Source organism: Cherax quadricarinatus, chromosome 76, assembly GCF_038502225.1.
Source record: "Cherax quadricarinatus isolate ZL_2023a chromosome 76, ASM3850222v1, whole genome shotgun sequence".
NCBI classification, from domain to species: Eukaryota; Metazoa; Arthropoda; class Malacostraca; order Decapoda; family Parastacidae; genus Cherax; species Cherax quadricarinatus.
This window is the reverse complement of record NC_091367.1, coordinates 16,152,889-16,177,063: the sequence shown is the minus strand read 5'-3', so window position 1 is coordinate 16,177,063 and position 24,175 is coordinate 16,152,889. Positions and strand designations below refer to the sequence as shown.

General features: G+C 41.8%; 2 protein-coding genes and 1 long non-coding RNA gene across 3 annotated transcripts in view; 2 read left to right on the top strand and 1 right to left on the bottom strand.

The window, feature by feature from the left end:
* Nucleotides 1-7,665, top strand: part of Cbp53E (Calbindin 53E) — a 182,706-nt gene extending 175,041 nt beyond the window's left edge. The window contains exons 12-13 of the mRNA XM_070101331.1: nt 2,795-2,940; nt 4,202-7,665. Of these exons, the coding sequence (XP_069957432.1) occupies nt 2,795-2,940; nt 4,202-4,343 (288 nt within the window). The 3' untranslated portion in view covers nt 4,344-7,665. The remainder of the gene's footprint in view (nt 1-2,794; nt 2,941-4,201) is intronic.
* LOC138854974 (uncharacterized) overlaps nt 1-24,175 on the bottom strand; it is a 131,009-nt gene that overhangs the window by 48,673 nt on the left and 58,161 nt on the right. The window lies entirely within an intron of this gene.
* Nucleotides 17,011-24,175, top strand: part of LOC128703715 (angiopoietin-4-like) — a 55,707-nt gene continuing 48,542 nt past the window's right edge. Inside the window, exons 1-2 of the mRNA XM_070101330.1 lie at nt 17,011-17,164; nt 20,761-20,844. Coding sequence (XP_069957431.1) covers nt 17,017-17,164; nt 20,761-20,844 — 232 coding nt within the window. The 5' untranslated portion in view covers nt 17,011-17,016. The remainder of the gene's footprint in view (nt 17,165-20,760; nt 20,845-24,175) is intronic.

Sequence of the window (24,175 nt, the reverse complement as noted above, 5' to 3'; positions counted from 1 at the left end):
GTAGATAAAAGACTGTTGAGTAGACTTCAGGATGTACATGTTTATAGAGGGGCCACAGATATATCAGATCACATTTTAGTTGAAACTACACTGAGAGTAAAAGGAAGATGGGATACAAGGAGAATAAAAGCTTCAGAGAAGAGAGAGGTGAAGGTTTATAAACTAAAAGAGGAGGCAGTTAGGGTAAGATATAAACAGCTATTGGAGGATAGATGGGCTAATGAGAGCATAGGCAATGGGGTCGAAGAGGTATGGGGTAGGTTTAAAAATGTAGTGTTAGAGTGTTCAGCAGAAGTTTGTGGTTACAGGAAAGTGGGTGCGGGAGGGAAGAGGAGCGATTGGTGGAATGATGATGTAAAGAGAGTAGTAAGGGAGAAAAAGTTAGCATATGAGAAGTTTTTACAAAGTAGAAGTGACGCAAGGAGGGAAGAGTACATGGAGAAAAAGAGAGAGGTTAAGAGAGTGGTGAAACAATGTAAAAAGAGAGCAAATGACAGAGTGGGTGAGATGTTATCAACAAGCTTTATTGAAAATAAGAAAAAGTTTTGAAGCGAGATTAACAAGTTAAGGAAGCCTAGAGAACAAATGGATTTGTCAGTTAAAAATAGGAGAGTTATTAAATGGAGAGTTAGAGGTATTGGGAAGATGGAAGGAATATTTTGAGGAATTGTTAAATGTTGATGAAGATAGGGAAGCTGTGATTTTGTGTATAGGGCAAGGAGAAATAACATCTTCTAGGAGTGAGGAAGAGCCAGTTGTGAGTGTGGGGGAAGTTCGTGAGGCAGTAGGTAAAATGAAAGGGGGTAAAGCAGCCGGGATTGGTGGGATAAAGATAGAAATGTTAAAAGCAGGTGGGGATATAGTTTTGGAGTGGTTGGTGCAATTATTTAATAAATGTATGGAAGAGGGTAAGGTACCTAGGGATTGGCAGAGAGCATGCATAGTTCCTTTGTATAAAGGCAAAGGGGACAAAAGACAGTGCAAAAATAATAGGGGGATAAGTCTGTTGAGTATACCTGGTAAAGTGTATGGTAGAATTATTATTGAAAGAATTAAGAGTAAGACAGAGAATAGGATAGCACATGAACAAGAAGGCTTTAGGAAAGGAATGGGGTGTGTGGACCAGGTGTTTACAGTGAAACATATTATTGAACAGTATTTAGATAAATAAGGCTGAAGAGTTTTTTGTGGCATTTATGGATTTGGAAAAGGCGTATGACAGGGTGGATAGGGGGGCAATGTGGCAGATGTTGCAGGTGTATGGTGTAGGAGGTAGGTTACTGAAAGCAGTGAAGAGTTTTTACGAGGATAGTGAGGCTCAAGTTAGAGTATGTAGGAAAGAGGGAGATTATTTCCCAGTAAAAGTAGGCCTTAGGCAAGGATGTGTGATGTCACCGTGGTTAATATATTTATAGATGGGGTTGTAAGAGAAGTAAATGCGAGGGACTTGGCAAGAGGCGTGGAGTTAAAAGATAAAGAATCACACAAAGTGGGAGTTGTCACAGTTGCTCTTTGCTGATGACACTGTGCTCTTGGGAGATTCTGAAGAGAAGTTGAAGAGGTTGGTGGATGAATTTGGTAGGGTATGCAAAAGAAGAAAATTAAAAGTGAATACAGGAAAGAGTAAGGTTATGAGGATAACAAAAAGATTAGGTGATGAAAGATTGGATATCAGATTGGAGGGAGAGAGTATGGAGGAGGTGAATGTATTCAGATATTTGGGAGTGGACGTGTCAGCGGATGGGTCTATGAAAGATGAGGTGAATCATAGAATTGATGAGGGGAAAAGGGTTAGCGGTGCACTTAGGAGTCTGTGGAGACAAAGAACTTTGTCTTTGGAGGCAAAGAGGGGAATGTATGAGAGTATAGTTTTACCAACGCTCTTATATGGGTGTGAAACATGGGTGATGAATGTTGCAGCGAGGAGAAGGCTGGAGGCAGTGGAGATGTCATGTCTGAGAGCAATGTGTGGTGTGAATATAATGCAGAGAATTCGTAGTTTGGAAGTTAGGAGGAGGTGTGGGATTACTAAAAATGATGTCCAGAGGGCTGAGGAAGGGTTGTTGAGGTGGTTCGGACATGTAGAGAGAATGGAGCGAAACAGAATGACTTCAAGAGTGTATCAGTCTGTAGTGGAAGGAAGGCGGGGTAGGGGTCGGCCTAGGAAAGGTTGGAGGGAGGGGGTAAAGGAGGTTGTGTGTGCGAGGGGCTTGGACTTCCAGCAGGCATGCGTGAGCGTGTTTGATAGGAGTGAATGGAGACAAATGGTTTTTAATTCTTGACATGCTGTTGGAGTGTGAGCCAAGTAACATTTATGAAGGGATTCAGGGAAACCGGCAGCCCGGACTTGAGTCCTGGAGATGGGAAGTACAGTGCCTGCACTCTGAAGGAGAGGTGTTAATGTTGCAGTTTAAAAACTGTAGTGTGAAGCACCCTTCTGGCAAGACAGTGATGGAGTGAATGATGGTGAAAGTTTTTCTTTTTCGGGCCACCCTGTCTTGGTGGGAATCGGCCAGTGTGTTAATAATAATAATAATAATGTAAGTCGGTAATTCTACGTTTATTGCCAAAGAAAGTTTGATGATCTGTTAAACTTTGCCAGTTGACTAATTGTTATCCGAGGAAGGCTGAAGGTGGTGTAGTTAACGTTACCCAGAGCAGATAGGCATTGGTTGAATCTGTTGTTAAAATAAACTTAGGAAGGTAGGAACTGGTTGAACCTATCGCTGAAATGAACCTAGGAAGAGAGGAACTGACCTCCCAACTAGTACTGACTGCATCTTCTTTCCCACAGGACTACGACGCGTTGGACCTGCAGGAGTTTCAGGACTCGATCATGAGAGGCTGCGACTTCAACAAGGACGGCAAGATCAGTAAGAAGGAACTTACCATGATCCTGCTGGCCCTAGCAAAGCACGGTGCTGAGGATGACATGCAGACGTGAGAACCCCTACTAGTTCATTAACTTTTATATTATCATTTCTCGCAGTTCTAGAGTATAGCTCGTTAATCTCCTTATTCTCCGAGTAATATCTTCTAGATGAACACCTAACCTCGAGATGATACCATCTAGATGAGTCCTTAACCACAGTGTAGTATCCCAAGTTGAACCTCTAAACTCAAAGTAATAACTACCAGGGGGTTCACTAAACTCATTTTGTTCTTTCAGTGAGGCTCGCGAAATACCCAGGTTTGTTCACTGCTCACAAGCTATTAATTAGGTTACTTAAAAAAAATTTTTTTTTAGCCTTTTCTGACAAATGAAATTCGATTTTCAACTCACCAAACTGAGGGTTCAAACCTATGACAAGAAAGTTCTATATCTAGCAGGCCAGTTTACTATTTAGCAAAGGCTGAATAAAATTTACATTGCTAGATGTATTTCTACACATCTTGTTTGGCGAGTTGTTTACAACTACGACCTCACGAGTCATTCATAAAAGCTCTTCCATTTCTAATTATTACTGAGAAAGTCTTCAGCGCAAATTTTTAATTGCTACTTTCTTGTTTTTATCAAGTTCAATTATCAAGTTCAATTATTGTTTGACGAAGCTCCTGGAGAGCGAAACGTTGAGACAATAAAATGTCACTTTAGATGCACTCGAGTCCTTTTACTTAACATATTATCGGTAATTCTACCAACATTAACACACTATTAGAGGTTTGGCAGAAGCAAGCTGGCGGCGGCTTCTGCGAGAATCTTTCTTACTGCTGCTTTGACAACGACAATGTGAAGTGTGTTACCAACAGTGATGGGTACTATTCCCCCATTCTTTTGTTATAAAACTTATCTATTTTACACCTGTTAGTTTTATGCAAATTACTGTGTACGCTTTTTTTGGTCACGATTGCTCGGCCACCATTGTTCTAGGTGATACCTACCAGGCGCGCTACTGTCCACAATCTGTTTCTAATAATGTTGGTAGAATTACGAACAATATGTTAGGTAAAAGGACATATGTGCAACTGCTGCCACATTTTTATGTGGCAGCGTTTCGCTCTCCGGGAACCTTGTTAAGTAACGGCTTGACAAAGCTCCTGAAGAGGGAAATGTTGCCACAATAAAATGTCGCATAGCTGCACACGTGTCCTTTTTTTTTTACCTCAGACCTATTTCTAGGTGGTTCCAGTCAGATAAGCCACTAGTAGGTAGGCGGTACCCAGTAAGAGATCCACTAACCACTTCTTTCCCCCTCCGCAGCAGTGGAATGGGTCTGGCAGCTAACAACCCACTAGCAGAGATCGCCACCATGGGCATGAAGGCCTTCAAGCTACAGAAACTACGAGTCCGCCACTTCGTTAACCGCACCCTGGGCGCTAACACCACTAGTCTCTCACACTAATTACCACTATCAAAAGTACTAATACCAGTCTCTCACACTACCACTAACAGAGGCACTAACACCAGTCTCTCACACTACCACTAACAGAAGCACTAACACCAGTCTCTCACACTACCACTAACAAAAGCACTAACACCAGTCTCTCACACTACCAGTAACGGACGCACTAACACCCGTCTCTCAAACTACCACTAACAGAGGCACTAACGCCACTAGTCTCTCCCACAAAAGACCACAAACGAGGCTAGAGGATGAAAAATAGAGAATATGAAGATAAATATATATTCTGGTCTTACGTGCGAGGCTGGATGAATGTTATTTGACTTATTGGGGAGCTAAATCCGAAAGGATTATCCAGGGAATGAGGGGTAATCAGATTTGATCCAAGGAAGGGGAAGGTCTCTACAAATTTCTTTAATCAAGAAGCTTCCACCAGCAACATAGTACATCCCTTCTTGAAGGCAAAGTGAAGAAGAATAGTGAAAAGTGTGGAGAAAGAAGGGGGAGAAAGAAGGGGAGAAATGGATACTTGCCTCAGGCGCGAGGCCGGTAATAAATTACATTAAGACACGAGAGAATAAATTGAGGTTGCCAAATGAAGAAAAACTTTCGTGTGAGAGTATTTTCTTTTTTCTTTAAAATTATGAGGATGTGTTCATAATGTTGTTCTTGCATGGGTCGAGACGCAGCTCCTGTGTGTGCTTTGAGTGTTTTTTTCTTTCACTTAGTTATTTCGAGTCATTGTTTGATGTCTTAAACGATGCCAGATGTAAGAAATTTCCCGCAGTTTACGCGATTAGATATTTTTTAATGAAATAGAGCGAAATGTAATACGTACATAATTCTACGCCATCTCTGATAATCTTGTGATCGTCATCGAAGACTTGGATCACTAGGAGAACGAACGAAAGATTTGTTTTAAGTGTGAGCAGAAAATATACAGCAATTTATTCCTTTAAACAAGAGTAGAAATGAGGGCCTAGGAAGAGTAAGAGAGATTTAATGGCTTCTTTCTAGTGCTCCTTCAAATCTGTACAACTTTATTTGTTTTGACAGAAACATGCCTGTTTCGGATAAGACTGGCTTGGCCTGGTCCCAAAAACCAAAATTATCCTTACAACCTGGTTTCAGGTTGTCAGCATAATTTTGGCCAACTTGTTAGGCTTGGAGAATTCCAGCCAGGCTCCTATCCTTAGCATTTATACTTAGAAAAGACAAGTGAAAGAATCTCGGCCACTGATACTTACACATTCCATGCCATTAAGCTGTCATGCTGATCGTAAATTATTAGGTTAACGAATATCATATAAACTAGGTCATCTTTACATTCTGGACAATTATTTTTGTGTTACAAACTTGATGGTTAAGGGTGAGATGAATTTGGGGTTGGGAAGTATTTTCTGTCTCCGCACATCCCTGTGACCTAACCATTGGTTCAAAAGATAATACTGGACCCTTTGTCTGAATGTTGATGCAAAAGATTCGAACTTGTAAAAAAAAATTCAATAGGAAAATAATTCGCGCAAATTAGCAATAATGTTTTATGTTGTATTACAAAAACAAATTTACTTAAATCAGCGTTCTAGGCATTAGATCTTATTGAACTAAATTCAGCAAGTTTATCTCCAAACGACAAGAGACTCGTTTCTTTGTTAACTTGCTTGGTATCGCCACAGTGGACAGCATCAGACACAGAGAACCTCCCTGGACCTAAATTCGTGTTTGGCAAATAGCATTATATTCACCAATTCTCTTCATTGGCTTTCTCACAACAAAAGTTGTATTACTCTCGTGTATATGTGTGTGGAATATTCAAATGGCTTCAGGAAGAAATCCAAATATTCTTCCTTGAAGCCTTTTTATCTACTTCTCCGAGGCTATGGGTCCCACAATTTACACCAGAGGTGGACCCCATCCTATTATATATATATATATATATATATATATATATATATATATATATATATATATATATATATATATATATATATATATATATATATTATATATATATACACACACACACACACACACACACACACACACACACACACACACACACACACACACACACACACACACACACACACAATCGAGAGACTCACGTCGTAAAATTCGAAAATCTTAAAAAAATGAATATGATTTCTTGGGACAGTTATGCAGTGGTAGTGCCAGACTGTCTCCATACCTTGTTGAAATAGTATTTTACTTCACTTTTTCTTCTAAATTTCTTACGTCATGCAAGCTAAAAATAAAATCTTGTGCTTTTTCATCTTGTCATGAACTTCTTTATACGTATATATTAAACATTCAAAGCTTATTTTATGAAAATCCTTGAAATTGTGGAAATTATAATTGTTATTTACACCTGGAGATGAAGTAGACATAGACGAAATAGACTTTTTTGCTGTAGCTTCCATCTCAGGATGACACGACACCCAGTAACGAAAGTTCATGTTTTGTATGGCTTTCGTACATTTCTAATATTCACCTGTACCTCAACTATCAAACTACGTAACCTAGTGATTATATGCATATATAATTTTGGTTTTCTTGTCGACGGGTGTGTCCTCCGTGGGTGATTGCTTATGTGTTTTCTTCCAGGTAATATATACCTGTTAAAAAGAACGGTGTGACACATTATTATCTTTTAGCAAACGACTCAACAACACGAGGATATTTGTATTTGAGGAAGCTAGGCAGAAAATTTTGTCTCGGGGTGAGTATGTTTACCTGACCATAATGGAAGCATAAGTGACTTGCTGAGGTAAGTGACTTGCTGAGGCAAGTCAGGACCAGCTACCTGCTTCATTTTGTTCAGCAAGATTCTGATCATTAAGTCAACGAGGATTGTGATATTTTTTTTTCTCCAGCCAATGATAATATGTGGCTACATTTTCTTTTTACTTGTGTCTGTGTTCTAAAAAATGTCTTGTGAATACTGGAAATGAAAATTGTCTAGTGCTGATAGCAACGTTGCCAGACATTGGTACTGTAGTGTTCATCATTTCTCTGAGTGGCTTTTATTTCTCGTATGTTGAAATTTATATACAAGGAAAACAAAAGAAAATTTACATGTTTATCATTATGATACATATCACTGAGAACAAAATATTGCCTAACTTTGACAACGTTGTTAGGATCTGGCAACAATATGTTCTAATTACAAAATATTTAAATTCGAAATTAGTGCACTGTAAAGCGCTCTGAAACTATAATAAAAGAAAAATAGAATAAGAGTTGTTAGGTCTGTGAACTGAATAGTTTAATCTCATTTACTGTAATACAAGTTTTCAATAAATAAAAATCCTCTGTTAGAAAACCTCGTGATTGACCCTCTTTTCAGATACTCTTATTTCTCTTCCCCCCAAAATCTAAGCAAAACCCTCATATGAACCAAGGATATGCAATGACGAACTTCAACTTATGTATCTCCATAGGGCAGAAAATTTTAACATGGGTAAGATTACTGTCTTCGTCAGTGCGTCGGGCCTCACTGGCTTTGACCCATTATAATAATAATAATTATGTACATGCCGAAGTGATGTCAACGACATATCACTATTTAGAAATCCCTTATGCACCCAGGTACATATTTTACTGAACAGGGACAGCAAGTGTCTTAAAGAAACACGCCCTAATGTTTGCACCCGTTCCCAGGATCTAACCACGGACCTCAGTGTGTGAGCCGAGTGCGCTAGCAATCGAGCTACACAGCAAAACACACTAAATTAAAATCTGCCCGAATACTCTTAATTTTCGCTTTCCTGTAAGATGAGACTGACTCTGGAGCTGCGGGTAATGAGTAGGTATCCCGCTTCTACGGTGAACAGACTTTAGTATCACCAGGGATTCGGTGTTGGTCTTGCTGAATCAGTTTCAGCCGCAGGTTGTGCACTACGACAGTGATTTTATCATGGTTTCATGGTCAGTTCTGTGGGTCGAGACGCAGCCAGTTGTGAGATAGGGTTTCTTCGAGCGTATTAGTGCTTGACTTGCCTGTGATTAATGGCTAGCGTCAAGATATCACTTTAGGGCTCACCCAAATGATCCTGTGAATATGGTACTTTGATTTTGGTGGCTTATTGGTAAATGGGGAATAAGAGATGAAAATGTCATAATTTTGTTAATAATTTTAATCCCACCCCCATGACTCGTCAGAGCTACGACCAGGCCAGCTAACTGCCTCATTCTGCTAGATCCTCGACAATTATTCTCCTTTGTTCTTTTCCTTGAGAGCTTGCCGCCTTGGTTAGTTCTGTGGATCTTTCACCTCACCCTAACAAATACTTCTCAAATTCTTTCAAACGAATCCTTACATAAGGCTCACTACTTTCCACTAAGAAATTACAGCAACGTTTTGCCCTGCAGTTAAATATAACCAGTGCACTGTTCGACAGTAATAAACATGCTCTTGCACTCTTTGCTTAGTAAACCAGTTTTTGCACATTGTACGGCTATGTTCACAATATTTGTGCATCCTGTACACGTGGAATGTTCAAGCTGTATGGTGTCCCCAGGCTTGGTTGGCGATGCTCTCGCCTCGCACAGTGTCAATGGTTCGATCTCCGACACGAGTGTCGGAGTGTTTCCTTGCACTTGCTGTCCTTGTTCATTTAGCAGTAAGTAGGTACCTGGGTGTTAGTTTACTGGTGTGGGTCGCATCCTGGGGAGTACAAGATTGAAGGATTCCATCATCCCAATGGAAATAAGAGTCTCAATGATGCACTGACTTTCTCGAGTTATCTTGGGTGACTAACCCCCTGGGTTAAAAATCCAATCTAATCTTATGCTGCCATACCCAACAAAATTTACATTGCAGGACTGTCGACATTCATCTCCACAGTGACGATCTTATCTAATCCTACTGCAATCCAAGCAACGTGATAAAATTCACGCATGACTTATGTTCTTTCCTTCAAATCGCCTATCTGGCCATTAAAAGGAAATCTGTTACGTACTTCACTACAGTGCCGACAGTGCTTATAGTTTGGTGATCCAGCGAAGTAATATGCTTAGACAATACCTATGGGGTGCAGATCATCCCTCGTATTTTCGATAGTTTTCTTTATGAAGAAATGCAAGATTTCCTATCTGAAGAGAGGATGAGCATGTCATATGAATAGGCTCTAGATCATCTCATCCAAAAATGTCCACCTCATGTCTATCCTGTATTCTTGTGTGACCTGTAGTCTTGACTTCCAACATGACCGTATGACTCGTAATTAATCTGCACCTCTCTCCATCTTAAGTATCTACAGAACATTTAACCTTTAGTCCTGTTATGATGGGGACCGTCATCCTGCTACACGCCTCTCTACTCTTGTGTTGCCTTAGTCGTATAATTTTCCAAATGTAGTCCATATTGTGTCGAATGTGCAAACACTTGAGAGAATTAATTCTTTAATAGAAGCATCTGCCCAAAGGCTCTCTCAAAAACAGTTCATTCTTACGACATTATAACAATCATGTCAGTGTGTAACGGGAGCAGACGCAGTGTGACAGCTTTGGGTTTGCTACCAATATTTCCAATCACACACAACATGAGGATGCTTCGATTATACACTATTTAGAATGTTGAACAGTCATTATCAAGTAAACAAAAGGGCTAAACGATAGCTCGTTAGTCCAGAAAACAAGGTGGGCCTGGCACCTCATCCACAACCTTTTCACTTCTTGTAACCGTTAGAAAAGAACATACAGCTCAAGTCCTGGGCAGATTGGGGATACACACCAGTTACTGACTTTAGAAGTATGGTGATGACTTAAGAAATCGTAATGACACGATTGCTAGTGGCTAACGCGACGGGCTGGAGTTTTGAGATCTATGACTGCGGGTTCAACCCCGGCCGGGGATATGGTAAGTATGGTGATAACGACAGGATATAAAGACACATTTGTGCAAGTCAAGGCACCGAGAAAACGTTTCGACATAAGTGGCTTTATCAATCGTAATATAGACAACTAGAAAATAACGTTCGTATGGTGTATAAACATACCTAATTGGATGAATCTTACTGTGGCTAGCTGGCAATATGGTTAACGCGTCGGTCTGGAGTTTTATGACTGATCGCGGATTCTAACCCCCACCCGTGGTATGGTTTGTTTAACTAGGAAATAAGTACATAGAAGACGGAGTCCCGGGATTCACGCTGTGAAAAGGTCGAGAAAGAAAAAAATATCAGTAGTAACGATGAGGTGATATGGGTTAGGTTTGTGGACATATCAGGAGAAGAATAACATTAAAGAGCTTCCTGGTGTAGACTTAACGTAGCTGGTTGGTGTCAAGTAATGACAGCATCCAGGCTGGGAACTAAGAGGATTGCTAAAACTAAGGAAATGTTTTGATAGAGTACAGGGTGGCCTTGGGTGTGCTCTGGTAGAGGACAGGTTGGGAGTGCTCTGGTAAAGTACAGGGTGAGAGTGGGAGTGCTCTGGTAGAGTACAAGGTGAAGGTGGGATTGCTCTGGTAGAGTACAAGGTGAAAGTGGGAGTGCTCTGGTAGAGTACAAGGTGAAAGTGGGAGTGCTCTGGTAGAGTACAAGGTGAAAGTGGGAGTGCTCTGGTAGAGTACAAGGTGAAAGTGGGAGTGCTCTGGTAGAGTACAAGGTGAAAGTGGGAGTGCTCTGGTAGAGTACAGGATAGGAGTGCTCTGGTAAATTAAAGGGTGAGAGTGGGAGTGCTCTGGTAGAGTAAAGGGTGGGTGTGGAAGTGCTCTGGTAGAGTGCAGGGTGGGTGTGGAAGTGCTCTAGTAGAGTACAGGGTGGGTGTGCAAGTGCTCTGGTAAAATACAGGGTGGGTGTGGAAGTGCTCTGGTAGAGTACAGGGTGGGTGTGCAAGTGCTTTGGTAAAATACAGGGTGGGTGTGGAAGTGCTCTGGTAGAGTACAGGGTGGGTGTGCAAGTGCTCTGGTAGTGTACAGGGTGGGTGTGGGAGTGCTCTGGTAGAGTACAGGGTGGGTGTGGAAGTGCTCTGGTAGTGTACAGGGTGGGTGTGGAAGTGCTCTGGTAGAGTAAAGGGTGGGTGTGGAAGTGCTCTGGTAGAGTACAGGGTGGGTGTGGAAGTGCTCTGGTAGAGTACAGGGTGGGTGTGGAAGTGCTCTGGTAGAGTACAGGGTGGGTGTGGGAGTGCTCTGGCAGAGTACAGGGTGGGTGTGGGAGTGCTCTGGCAGAGTACAGGGTGGGTGTGGGAGTGCTCTGGCAGAGTACAGGGTGGGTGTGGGAGTGCTCTGGCAGAGTACTGGGTGGGTGTGGGAGTGCTCTGGCAGAGTACAGGGTGGGTGTGGGAGTGCTCTGGCAGAGTACAGGGTGGGTGTGGGAGTGCTCTGGTAGAGTACAGGGTGGGTGTGGGAGTGCTCTGGCAGAGTACAGGGTGGGTGTGGGAGTGCTCTGGCAGAGTACAGGGTGGGTGTGGGAGTGCTCTGGCAGAGTACAGGGTGGGTGTGGGAGTGCTCTGGCAGAGTACAGGGTGGGTGTGGGAGTGCTCTGGCAGAGTACAGGGTGGGTGTGGGAGTGCTCTGGCAGAGTACAGGGTGGGTGTGGGAGTGCTCTGGCAGAGTACAGGGTGGGTGTGGGAGTGCTCTGGCAGAGTACAGGGTGGGTGTGGGAGTGCTCTGGCAGAGTACAGGGTGGGTGTGGGAGTGCTCTGGCAGAGTACAGGGTGGGTGTGGGAGTGCTCTGGCAGAGTACAGGGTGGGTGTGGGAGTGCTCTGGCGGAGTACAGGGTGGGTGTGGGAGTGCTCTGGCAGAGTACAGGGTGGGTGTGGGAGTGCTCGGGCAGAGTCCAGGGTGGGTGTGGGAGTGCTCTGGCAGAGTACAGGGTGGGTGTGGGAGTGCTCTGGCAGAGTACAGGGTGGGTGTGGGAGTGCTCTGGCAGAGTACAGGGTGGGTGTGGGAGTGCTCTGGCAGAGTACAGGGTGGGTGTGGGAGTGCTCTGGCAGAGTACAGGGTGGGTGTGGGAGTGCTCTGGCAGAGTACAGGGTGGGTGTGAGAGTACTCTGGCAGAGTACAGGGTGGGTGTGGGAGTGCTCTGGCAGAGTACAGGGTGGGTGTGGGAGTGCTCTGGCAGAGTTCAGGGTGGGTGTGGGAGTGCTCTGGCAGAGTACAGGGTGGGTGTGGGAGTGCTCTGGCAGAGTACAGGGTGGGTGTGGGAGTGCTCTGGCAGAGTACAGGGTGGGTGTGGGAGTGCTCTGGCAGAGTACAGGGTGGGTGTGGGAGTGCTCTGGCAGAGTACAGGGTGGGTGTGGGAGTGCTCTGGCAGAGTACAGGGTGGGTGTGGGAGTGCTCTGGCAGAGTACAGGGTGGGTGTGGGAGTGCTCTGGCAGAGTACAGGGTGGGTGTGGGAGTGCTCTGGCAGAGTACAGGGTGGGTGTGGGAGTGCTCTGGCAGAGTACAGGGTGGGTGTGGGAGTGCTCGGGCCGAGTACAGGGGGGGTGTGGGAGTGCTCGGACAGAGTACAGGGTGGGTGTGGGAGTGCTCTGGCAGAGTACAGGGTGGGTGTGGGAGTGCTCTGGCAGAGTACAGGGTGGGTGTGGGAGTGCTCTGGCAGAGTACAGGGTGGGTGTGGGAGTGCTCTGGCAGAGTACAGGGTGGGTGTGGGAGTGCTCTGGCAGAGTACAGGGTGGGTGTGGGAGTGCTCTGGCAGTGTACAGGGTGGGTGTGGGAGTGCTCTGGCAGAGTACAGGGTGGGTGTGGGAGTGCTCTGGCAGAGTACAGGGTGGGTGTGGGAGTGCTCTGGCAGAGTACAGGGTGGGTGTGGGAGTGCTCTGGCAGAGTACAGGGTGGGTGTGGGAGTGCTCTGGCAGAGTACAGGGTGGGTGTGGGAGTGCTCTGGCAGAGTACAGGGTGGGTGTGGGAGTGCTCTGGCAGAGTACAGGGTGGGTGTGGGAGTGCTCTGGCAGAGTACAGGGTGGGTGTGGGAGTGCTCTGGCAGAGTACAGGGTGGGTGTGGGAGTGCTCTGGCAGAGTACAGGGTGGGTGTGGGAGTGCTCTGGCAGAGTACAGGGTGGGTGTGGGAGTGCTCTGGCAGAGTACAGGGTGGGTGTGGGAGTGCTCTGGCAGAGTACAGGGTGGGTGTGGGAGTGCTCTGGCAGAGTACAGGGTGGGTGTGGGAGTGCTCTGGCAGAGTACAGGGTGGGTGTGGGAGTGCTCTGGCAGAGTTCAGGGTGGGTGTGGGAGTGCTCTGGCAGAGTACAGGGTGGGTGTGGGAGTGCTCGGGCAGAGTACAGGGTGGGTGTGGGAGTGCTCGGGTAGAGTACAGGGTGGGTGTGGGAGTGCTCTGGCAGAGTACAGGGTGGGTGTGGGAGTGCTCTGGCAGAGTACAGGGTGGGTGTGGGAGTGCTCTGGCAGAGTACAGGGTGGGTGTGGGAGTGCTCTGGCAGAGTACAGGGTGGGTGTGGGAGTGCTCTGTCAGAGTACAGGGTGGGTGTGGGAGTGCTCTGGCAGAGTACAGGGTGGGTGTGGGAGTGCTCTGGCAGAGTACAGGGTGGGTGTGGGAGTGCTCTGGCAGAGTACAGGGTGGGTGTGGGAGTGCTCCCTCATTTCCTGTGATCTCTTTTCCAAGTCTTGCTTCCATAAAATTTGCAATTATCTTGTAGATATTAAAAATATTATTAACTTTTGTGATACTCTTTACTTTCTTCTGAGTTGCTCATGTTAACTTAATATGATATTCAACTCTCTTTCTTGTCTAATCTGAAACAACCTCGCCTCAACATATACCTCCTGGGATCTGAAACCACTTCGCTTCAACATACACCTAATGGGATCTGAAACCACTTCACCTTAACATATACCTCCTGGGATCTGAAACCACTTCACTTCAACATATACCTCCTGGGATCTGAAACCACTTCGCTTCAACATACACCTCCTGGGATCTGAAACCACTTCACTTCAACATATACCTCCTGGGATCTGAAACCACTTCGCCTCAACATATACCTCCTGGGATCTGAAACCACTTCGCTTCAACATACACCTCCTGGGATCTGAAACCACTTCGCCTCAACATATACCTCCTGGGATCTGAAACCACTTCGCCTCAACATATACCTCCTGGGATCTGAAACCACTTCACTTCAACATATACCTCCTGGGATCTGAAACCACTTCACTTCAACATATACCTCCTGGGATCTGAAACCACTTCGCTTCAACATACACCTCCTGGGATCTGAAACCACTTCACCTTAACATATACCTCCTGGGATCTGAAACCACTTCACCTTAACATATACCTCCTGGGATCTGAAACCATTTCACTTCAACATATACCTCCTGGGATCTGAAACCACTTCACTTCAACATATACCTCCTGAGATCTGAAACCACTTCACTTCAACATATACCTCCTGAGATTTGATACCACTTCGCCAAAACATATACCGTCATATTACATAGGTCTAGAGAATAACTTGCCTAATACGGGCCAGTCAGCATACTGCAGTGTTCCTCCAACCTCATGTTCTTAAAAATACATAAAATGTCTTTTTGCATTACAAATGCTAGTAGCACTATTGTTAAATATATTTTAAACTAATATATATAAACTTAAGATACCACAGTATTAAAAATACCATTTAAAAACTCTTAACATATATAATACCCTTAAAATACCATAATACTGTATAAAATGCCATATAAATATTTCAAAAGTAACACCACTGTAGTCACCTGTAGAGATTATTTCGTGCCTTTGAGGGAAGGAGGGGATGTAAGGGCATTAAGTTGCAATTCAGGGAACTGAAGCACAGATCCAATTTCCTAGATCAAGAGCCCCTCAACAGCATCAAGGAACCTCCCTTGAGAAGACTACAGAGCACACAAGAAATTTATTTCGTGTTGAGGTGAATGGTGTTGAGTGCGGTGCGTGCGCCCATGTTCGTGTATACTTAGCTAATTACTTACTACTAATTTTGTTTTTGTATAGCTTTTGTTTGTGCTCTTGTGTTTTTCGCTCGTGTGTGTGTGTGTGTGTGTGTGTGTGTGTGTGTGTGTGTATGTATTCGCCTAATTGTATTAAAAATACAGATGTAGTATACACTAACTTTGTCAAAGCTTTCGACAAGTGTGACCATGGTGTAATAGCACACAAAATGCGTGATAAAGGAATAGCAGGAAAAGTTGGTAGATAGATCTATAACTTCCTGACAAATAGAACACAAAGAGTAATAGTAAACAGAGTACAGTTCCAGGTAGCCAAGGTAAAAAGCTCTGTTCCACAAGGCACAGTACTCGCTCCCATTCTATTCCCCATCCTCATTTCTGACAGAGATGTAAGCCATAGCTCCGTGTCTTCCATTGCCTGTCTGTCTTCTGATTGCTATGGCAGTGACCTCCATCATAGACACCGCGGGACTCCAAGCGGACATCAACCAAATCTTCACATGGGCCACTCTAAACAATATGAAGTACAATGAGGAAAAAAATTCGCTTCTTAAAGCTATGTATGGTACCCGCCTCCACTACATCACTTTCCAGACTATTCTACTTCCTGATAACTCTATGACTGAATACTTCCAAACTTCGCTATGACTCACCCGAGTCTTCAACTTCCATTTGTGACCGCTTGTTGCTGTGTCCTATCTCTGGAACATCCCGTCTCTGTCTACCTTGTCGATTCCTCTCAGTATTTTATATGTCGTTATCATGTTCCCCCTATTACTCCTGTTTTCTAGTGTCGTCAGGTTGATTTCCTGGAACCTCTCCTCGTAGAACATTCCCCATAGCTCCGGGACTAGTCTCGTTGCTTGGCCAGGTGTGGGTTCCAAACTGGAGCTGTATACTCTAATATGGCCCTGACGTACACGGCGTACAGAATCCTGAACTTCTTACTGAGATGTCGGAATGCTATTCTTAGGTTCGCTAGTCGCCCATATGCTGCAGGTTTTATTTGGTTGATGTGCGCCTCACGAGATGTGCTCGGTATTATACTCACCCCAAGATCCTTTTCCTTGAGAGAGGTTTGTAGTCTTTGGTCACCTAGACTGTAATCTGCTTTTTTTTTTTTTTTTTTTTTTTTTTTTTTGCCCTTCCCCCATCTTCGTGACTTTGCATTTGGTGGGGTTGAACTCCAGGAGCCATTTCTGTACCAGGCCTGCAGCCTGTCTAGATCCCTGTGTGTATGTGTGTGTGTGTGTGTGTGTGTGTGTGTGTGTGTGTGTGTGTGTGCGCGCGCGCGCGTGATGATCAGAACTTGGCGAGATGTGTGGGGCTGTGGGCGGGTTTCTGTTGACATGTGGGTGTATATAGATAAGGGTGATGTGTTTGTAACTGGGCGAGGGTAGATGAGAGGGCAATGATAAATGTGTGTGTATGAATTTCGTGGAGCTTTTTCCTGTTACTCCCACTTCCGGACAGGACGTATGAAGCTGCCTACTTTATAATGAGAACTCTATCTAGTAAAGTGAACTTCTACTCATCCAATTAGGACAGTAGCATTGTTCGCAAATAATGACACTTTGTATGCAAGAAAACCTCATCCTCTCACACGTAAATATATAACTTAATATGAACAGGTCCTCTTTTGTTGCTATAACTGCAAGGTTTTGAACAGTTTATCAAGGGTAGGCGGAGAGTGCATATGTTCTTGTGAAGGGGCCCAGGCAAGCAAGAGTGCAACACGCTAACATTGGAAGTATCAGTGTGTTTTGGGTTTGCGTGTGGTGACAGTCATGGCTCAACTTCTGCTATTGTTGGTGGTGGGGTGCTCAGCTGCCCTCCCAGAGACTCCGGTGGGCAACAGTGAGGGATTTGACTTAACAGCAAATGTCATCTTCAATCAAATTGCCTTACAGGAGGAACATAAAGGCCTAGATGACGGTAATATATGTTAAGAATAGTATAAAATACTGATAAGTTGACGATTAAGACACATGTGCAACAGTTAAGTATCTTTATTGATGAAACATATCGCCTACACAGTAAAGTTCTTCAATCAAATACAGAAACAGAGCTAGCAATACTACGCCTACTGCCTCTGTATTTGACTGAAACGTTTAACAATAAAGATACCAACTGTCACACACACACACACATACACATTATATATATATATATATATATATATATATATATATATATATATATATATATATATATATATATATATATATATATATATATATATATATATGCAATAAGATCACAGTAAACAGGTGATTTCAAAATATGCAAAACAACCACTCTGAAAGAATAGAGAAATTCCAAGCGCTTTCGTGACTACTCACATTATGTGAGTAGTCACGAAAGCGCTTGGAATTTCTCTTATTCTTTCAGAGTGGTTGTTTTGCATATATATATATATATATATATATATATATATATATATATATATATATATATATATATATATATATATATATATATATTAGGTAAAACTGGTCAATTAGCAAGAAATTTAAAATTAAGTCCTTTCTAAAATTTTCTCTTACATGTTTAAAGACATTTTTTTTCATTAATGTTAGTGTAAAAATTTATAATTTTGCACCAAAAGAATCTTAGAAAACTTACCTTATTACAACAAACGCAATTTATTTTAGCCTAATCCAAATAAATATATTTTAGATACGTTTACAATATTTTAATAAACAAACACAATGAAATATATTTTTTTTGTTAGGTTCAGAATGATTTTTGCGAAATTATTGCATACACAAATTTTTGCTTGTCTTACATGGCAAGATCAGCGTTGCTATTTAAGCCAAGATCGCAAGTTTTACATATTCGGTGGGAGATGGCCTACTTGTTGAAAAAAAAAAAAAATATATATATAAAATATATATATATAATATATATAATGTATATATATATATAATATATATATATATATATATATATATATATTATATATGGTGATGAATGTTGCAGCGAGGAGAAGGCTGGAGGCAGTGGAGATGTCATGTCTGAGGGCAATGTGTGGTGTGAATATAATGCAGAGAATTCGTAGTTTGGAAGTTAGGAGGAGGTGCGGGATTACCAAAACTGTTGTCCAGAGGGCTGAGGAAGGGTTGTTGAGGTGGGTCGGACATGTAGAGAGAATGGAGCGAAACACAATGACTTCAAGAGTTTATCAGTCTGTAGTGGAAGGAAGGCGGGGTAGGGGTCGGCCTAGGAAAGGTTGGAGGGAGGGAGTAAAGGAGGTTTTGTGTGCGAGGGGCTTGGACTTCCAGCGGGCATGCGTGAGCGTGTTTGATAGGAGTGAATGGAGATAAATGGTTTTTAATACTTGACGTACTGTTGGAGTGAGAGCAAAGTAACATTTATGAAGGGATTCAGGGAAACCGGCAGGCCGGACTTGAGTCCTGGAGATGGGAAGTACAGTGCCTGCACTCTGAAGGAGAGGTGTTAATGTTGCAGTTTAAAAACTGTAGTGTAAAGCACCCTTCTGGCAAGACAGTGATGGAGTGAATGATGGTGAAAGTTTTTCTTTTCCGGGCCACCCTGCCTTGGTGGGAATCGGCCAGTGTGCTAATATATTATATATATATATATATATATATATATATATATATATATATATATATATATATATATATATATATATATATCTTTCAACACACCGGCCGTATCCCACCGAGGCAGGGTGGCCCAAAAGGAAAAATGAAAGTTTCTCCTTTTACATTTAGTAATATATACATGAGAAGGGGTTACTAGCCCCTTGCTCCTGGCATTTTAGTCGCCTCTTACAACACGCATGGCTTACAGAGGAAGAATTCTGTTCCACTTCCCCATGGAGGATATATATATAATATTATATATATATATATATATATATATATATATATATATATATATATATATATATATATATATATATATATATATATATATATATATTCCATACCTACATTTCCTACAAGTTTTACACAAGTTTTGCCCTTAACGAGGCAAACACATGATGGCTATTCACCATAACACTATTTTATTAAATAAAACGAAATCACCCTCGCCAACACGATAATTGTAAAAAAAAATAGTAGTAGTAAAATTACCGGCAATGTTAGCTAAATTTTCTCATGAGTAACTATAGAAATTTATAATATTTTTGCTTCACTCCAGGAGTGGCGGTGTTTATCGCTTAAGAGAAATTCAGGCTATTTCTGAGATGTCAAAGCTACCTTTGTTCTTCGTAATTGATCCCTCAAGGGAGGTTCCTTGTTGCTGGTCAGAGGCTCTTTATCTAGGGAACTGGATCTGTGCTCCATTTCCCTGAATTAAGCCTGAATTCCTTCCATCCCCCCTCCTCCCCACAGGCTCTGTATAATCTTACATTTTTAGGGCTTCCACTTGATTATAATAATCTTCGTAACTGATTCCAAAATGGAGATAAATGACTTTTTAGCAAGTTTTCTTCTACAGGTGTTTGTTTCCTTAATTACTAATCGGGCGTCGTTCTATTTCAACTAAATAGCTGGTGATGGTGCTTCGTTGTTGTGCTGGTGAAATGTTCAGGGTGTCACATCTGTACACCTAGATGCGTTCACAGGGGTTCCTAGATTTGCCGCTGTTTCCTTGGCGTACACATTCTCACAGAGGCTGCGACAGGAAAAATCTCAGGTCTAGGACGTCAGAACATCACGAATGCAATTACACATGCAGATGTAGCAGCTTGTACAACACCGGAACACCATCACTAGCCACTTGATAAGATGAAACTATGCCATGTTGATGGTTAACGAATCAAACACCTTCAAACTAAAATTCCTTGAAGCACTTGAAGCATAATGAATCGCCTTTTCATACACAATTACAGAAGCCAAAGGCCTCTTTGCCATTTCTCAAGTATTCAAGCAAATTCTTCGTAAAACGATAAATCCCATTGTCACCAGACAAAAAAAGTCACCTTAGCAACTTAATGAGATTTAATACGGCTATTTCTCGCTCTATAGGAGTTTTATCTGTCAATTACAAGCAATACATTGTTTAAGTTGACTTGATAAAGCCAGTTAGATGCTTAAGTAAATTTTACCTAATTATACGATACTCGTTTTGATAATAATGATACAAGCAAAGCATCAGAACTACACTGACACAAGAAATTAAAACCCAGGCTTTACTGATAGGATCCGCTGGTCCAACCACCAAAAAGTGTCTTATGGCAGGAAAGGTAGAATGAAAATACAAAGATGTGTGTAGTTGTGGTGACTCTAGGCAGAATATGTGATCTTCGTTTAGAAACGATTATTTTGCTAACCAAGTATGCTGAAAATTCATTGTTGCAAAATTACCACGAAAATGTCTAAAAGTAAACACACACAGACACACACACACACGTGACAGTTCCAGAGGTGGTACCTCCCTATATTTTATATATATATATATATATATATATATATATATATATATATATATATATATATATATATATATATATATATATATATATATATATATATAACCTTTGTATACGGTTTCAGGTATCAAGACTGTGCTGAGGACAATGTTGAACCTCACAGAAGTTGTCTCTACCAAGCTAGCTCTTCAAAACAGGTGTACACAAGGTAAACGTCTGAGCTTCTGAAGGTGTGTAACTGCCTGTCACTGTTAATACAATAACGATACAGCAAATATGAAGGATTTAAAATTATGTGGTTTACATGTCTTCCAACACTCAGGGGGTCACTACTCCAAAGCAAAACATAATAAAAGAAAACTAGATTCGTCAGGAAGTGGTAAACTAAAGTTTTTTTTTCGGAATGAACAAAATAATTGCAGAATCATTGTCAGTGCATCCATGTTAAATATTTTAATGATAGTATGCATAATATATACAGATAACTCACATTTAGGAGAGGAAAAGTAATGGCAGCCTCTTGGTCCTACCTTGACCATTTACAACACCGGACTTTTCTCTGGTCCAGGCCGGACCGAAATGTCATTACTTTCCTTCTTCTAAGTGCAAGTTATTTGTGCATTGTTCCAGCCACGGTATTGTGACTTTTTATTCTTTAATGTTTATTTTATTCTGTGCCAAGTACATCATCTTTCCAAAACGAATCCTGATTATGGTAACTTTACTGATTTATCAGAAAGCTTAATGTACGTTGTTAAATGTGATATAAGGGTTGCAAACCTTTTCTATAATATATATATATATATATATATATATATATATATATATATATATATATATATATATATATATATATATATATATTATATATATAATTATTGTTGAGAAATGGCATTACCAGCTAAGTTTAAAGAGTTTGTACTTAAATTAGAAAGACAGCTCATCACCTGCACAGTCGCCCCTGCAGACGAGGTCTTGAGAAGCTGTCGAAGTCATCTCTCAACGGGCTGTAAAGATTTATAATTTGTAAGATTATAAATTACCCCTAGGGGGTAATTTATAATCTAGGAAAACGCACACTGGTACACTATGTTCCACAAGATTTGTCTTTATTGTTCACAATCTTATCACTAAAGAAGCTGATCACACTTAAGTGTTTATTGTGTTTTATGAGACACTTTTTTCACACTAACGCACAGATCGTTCTTTGTTGGTTATCCTGGCGTCAGTGTCACTCTCAGTAGTCAAAAGTAATCTGAAGACGCCACAGCACCCCACGCCGTTACTCCCCTAGCACAAAGGAAAAGCTGACCTAGTACTTTTGTTTCCTTGCCACTTCCTCGATGAAGCAAAGCAGAATGTTTAAATCTTGCTGTCTTAAGCATAGACAACAATGTCCACTATCTTTACTATGGTAATAAAGTGGGAGCAGGATTTTCCTTAATTGTCCTGCTAAAGTAAGAGATGTACTGTCTCTTATTAAAATACACTCTGCAACACTGGACTGCAAGGAGCAGCGATCGCTTGACCACGTCGCATACTCGTACTGCATCTGCGATCAATTACTCACTGTAGCAGTAAACAAGACACTTGCCCCTTCTGAGAGGGCTGGGCCCCTCAGGGCTGAAAGGGCTGAAAGGGGCTGAAGGGGGCTGATACCCCCCTCCTGGAGAAAATTTCTCCACACTGGGGGGCGGTGGAGGTTCGCTGCATGTGAACTATTCATCACTTAACATTAATTTAATTTTCTCACTCGCCACCACTGCTGCTTGTCTTTTCTTAACAGCTTTAGTCTGTGTGGTTTCTGGAGAATCACTAATTTTGTTTTCAACACTGTGTAATTATAACGGTACTAGTTTATTTATTGTCTGCTTATTCACTACACCTTTGCTTAAAACATCAACTGTCCTGATGATTCCATTTGCATCAGGATATATGGTCACAATTTTTCCAAGTGGCCATTGGGACCTCGGACCATCATTGTCGATAATCACTATGTCACCAGGTCTTAAGGACTTATGATTTTCAGGAACACCAGCTCCATAGAAGTGTTCTCTCAATGAGGTGAGATAGTCTTCTCGCCAAATTTTCTCCCAACGTTCAATCACTTTATTAAGGTGTTTGAATTTACGTCTGAGTTGCTCAGGTTCGAAAAAAGAAGGATCCTCTATGATTTCTTTATCATTCATGGGAGGAACAGGTTCGAGCCTTCTGCCATGGAGTAAATGAGATGGACTTAACACTTCTAAATTGTCCAGATCATCGGTAACATAAGTTAGAGGTCTGTTGTTGACTCTATTTTCTATTTCAGTCACAACTGTATAGAATTCTTCAAAGTCGATTCTCTGACGATGAAGAGTCTTCCTTAAACAACGTTTTACAATGCCGATCATTCTTTCATAAAATCCGCCGTGCCATGGAGATTTAGGAGGAATGTATCTCCAACGACAACTGCGTTGATTCAGCATCTGTTGTACTTCTGGTTGATCAAAGATCTTGCTTATATAAGCAGCACCAGCAACAAAGTTCGTTGCATTATCTGAAATCATCAGTCTGGGACATGCCCTTCTGGCTGCAAACCTTCTGAATAATTTGATAAAGGTTTCAGCAGACATGTCAGTGGCTACTTCTGGATGTACTGCTCTAGTTGTAGCACAAGCTAACAAACAGATGTACACCTTGATGGGAACTTTGTCAACTGTTTTGTTTAAAATTATTGGTCCAGTGTAATCTACACCTGTCACCTCAAATGGAGTAATATGACAAACTCTTTCAGAGAGATATGGAGGTGGACCTGGATACTGACATACTCGCATATCGTAGTGACGACAAGAAATACAGTCCTTTATTTGTTTTTTCACACTTTGTCGACCTTGAGGTATCCAGTAGGATTGTCGTATATGATAAAGTGTGTCAGCTACCCCACCATGTAACACGTTACTGTGGGCGTTTTGCACAATCAGTTTTGTTAGCCAATGATTCTTGGGGATCAATATTGGATGTATGGCTTCTTTAGGTAGTGAAGAATTATGAATTCTTCCTCGACATCTTATAATCTTTTCTGAGTCGAGATAACGTCCTAAAGAATTAATCATAACAGGTTTCTTTGGGGATTTATCTTGTGTTTCTAGAAATTTATATTCTGTAGAGAAAACATCTTTCTGTATTAGTTTCACCCAGTATTTAATGGGTTCAAGACATTCATAATCAGGTTTTATTCCTTTAATGAATTTAAAGACAAGAGCTGTAACTCTTAAGAGTTTACCAAAAGATGAGTATTTAGATCCATCAATGACTATTTCTGTCGTGTCTGCAGTATTTACACAACTTATTTCTGCTGTGTTCAAGCAGACTGTTTCTTCTGGCATAATGTGAGCTTTTTGCTGAGGCCAGTTATTTTTATTAGAGAGCCAGTTCGGTCCGTGGAGCCATAATTTATTATCCACAAATTTCTTGAGTGGGACACCACGTGACAACATGTCAGCTGGATTCTCTTGGGTAGAGACGTGGAGAAAGAGATAATCTCTCTGCATCTCTTT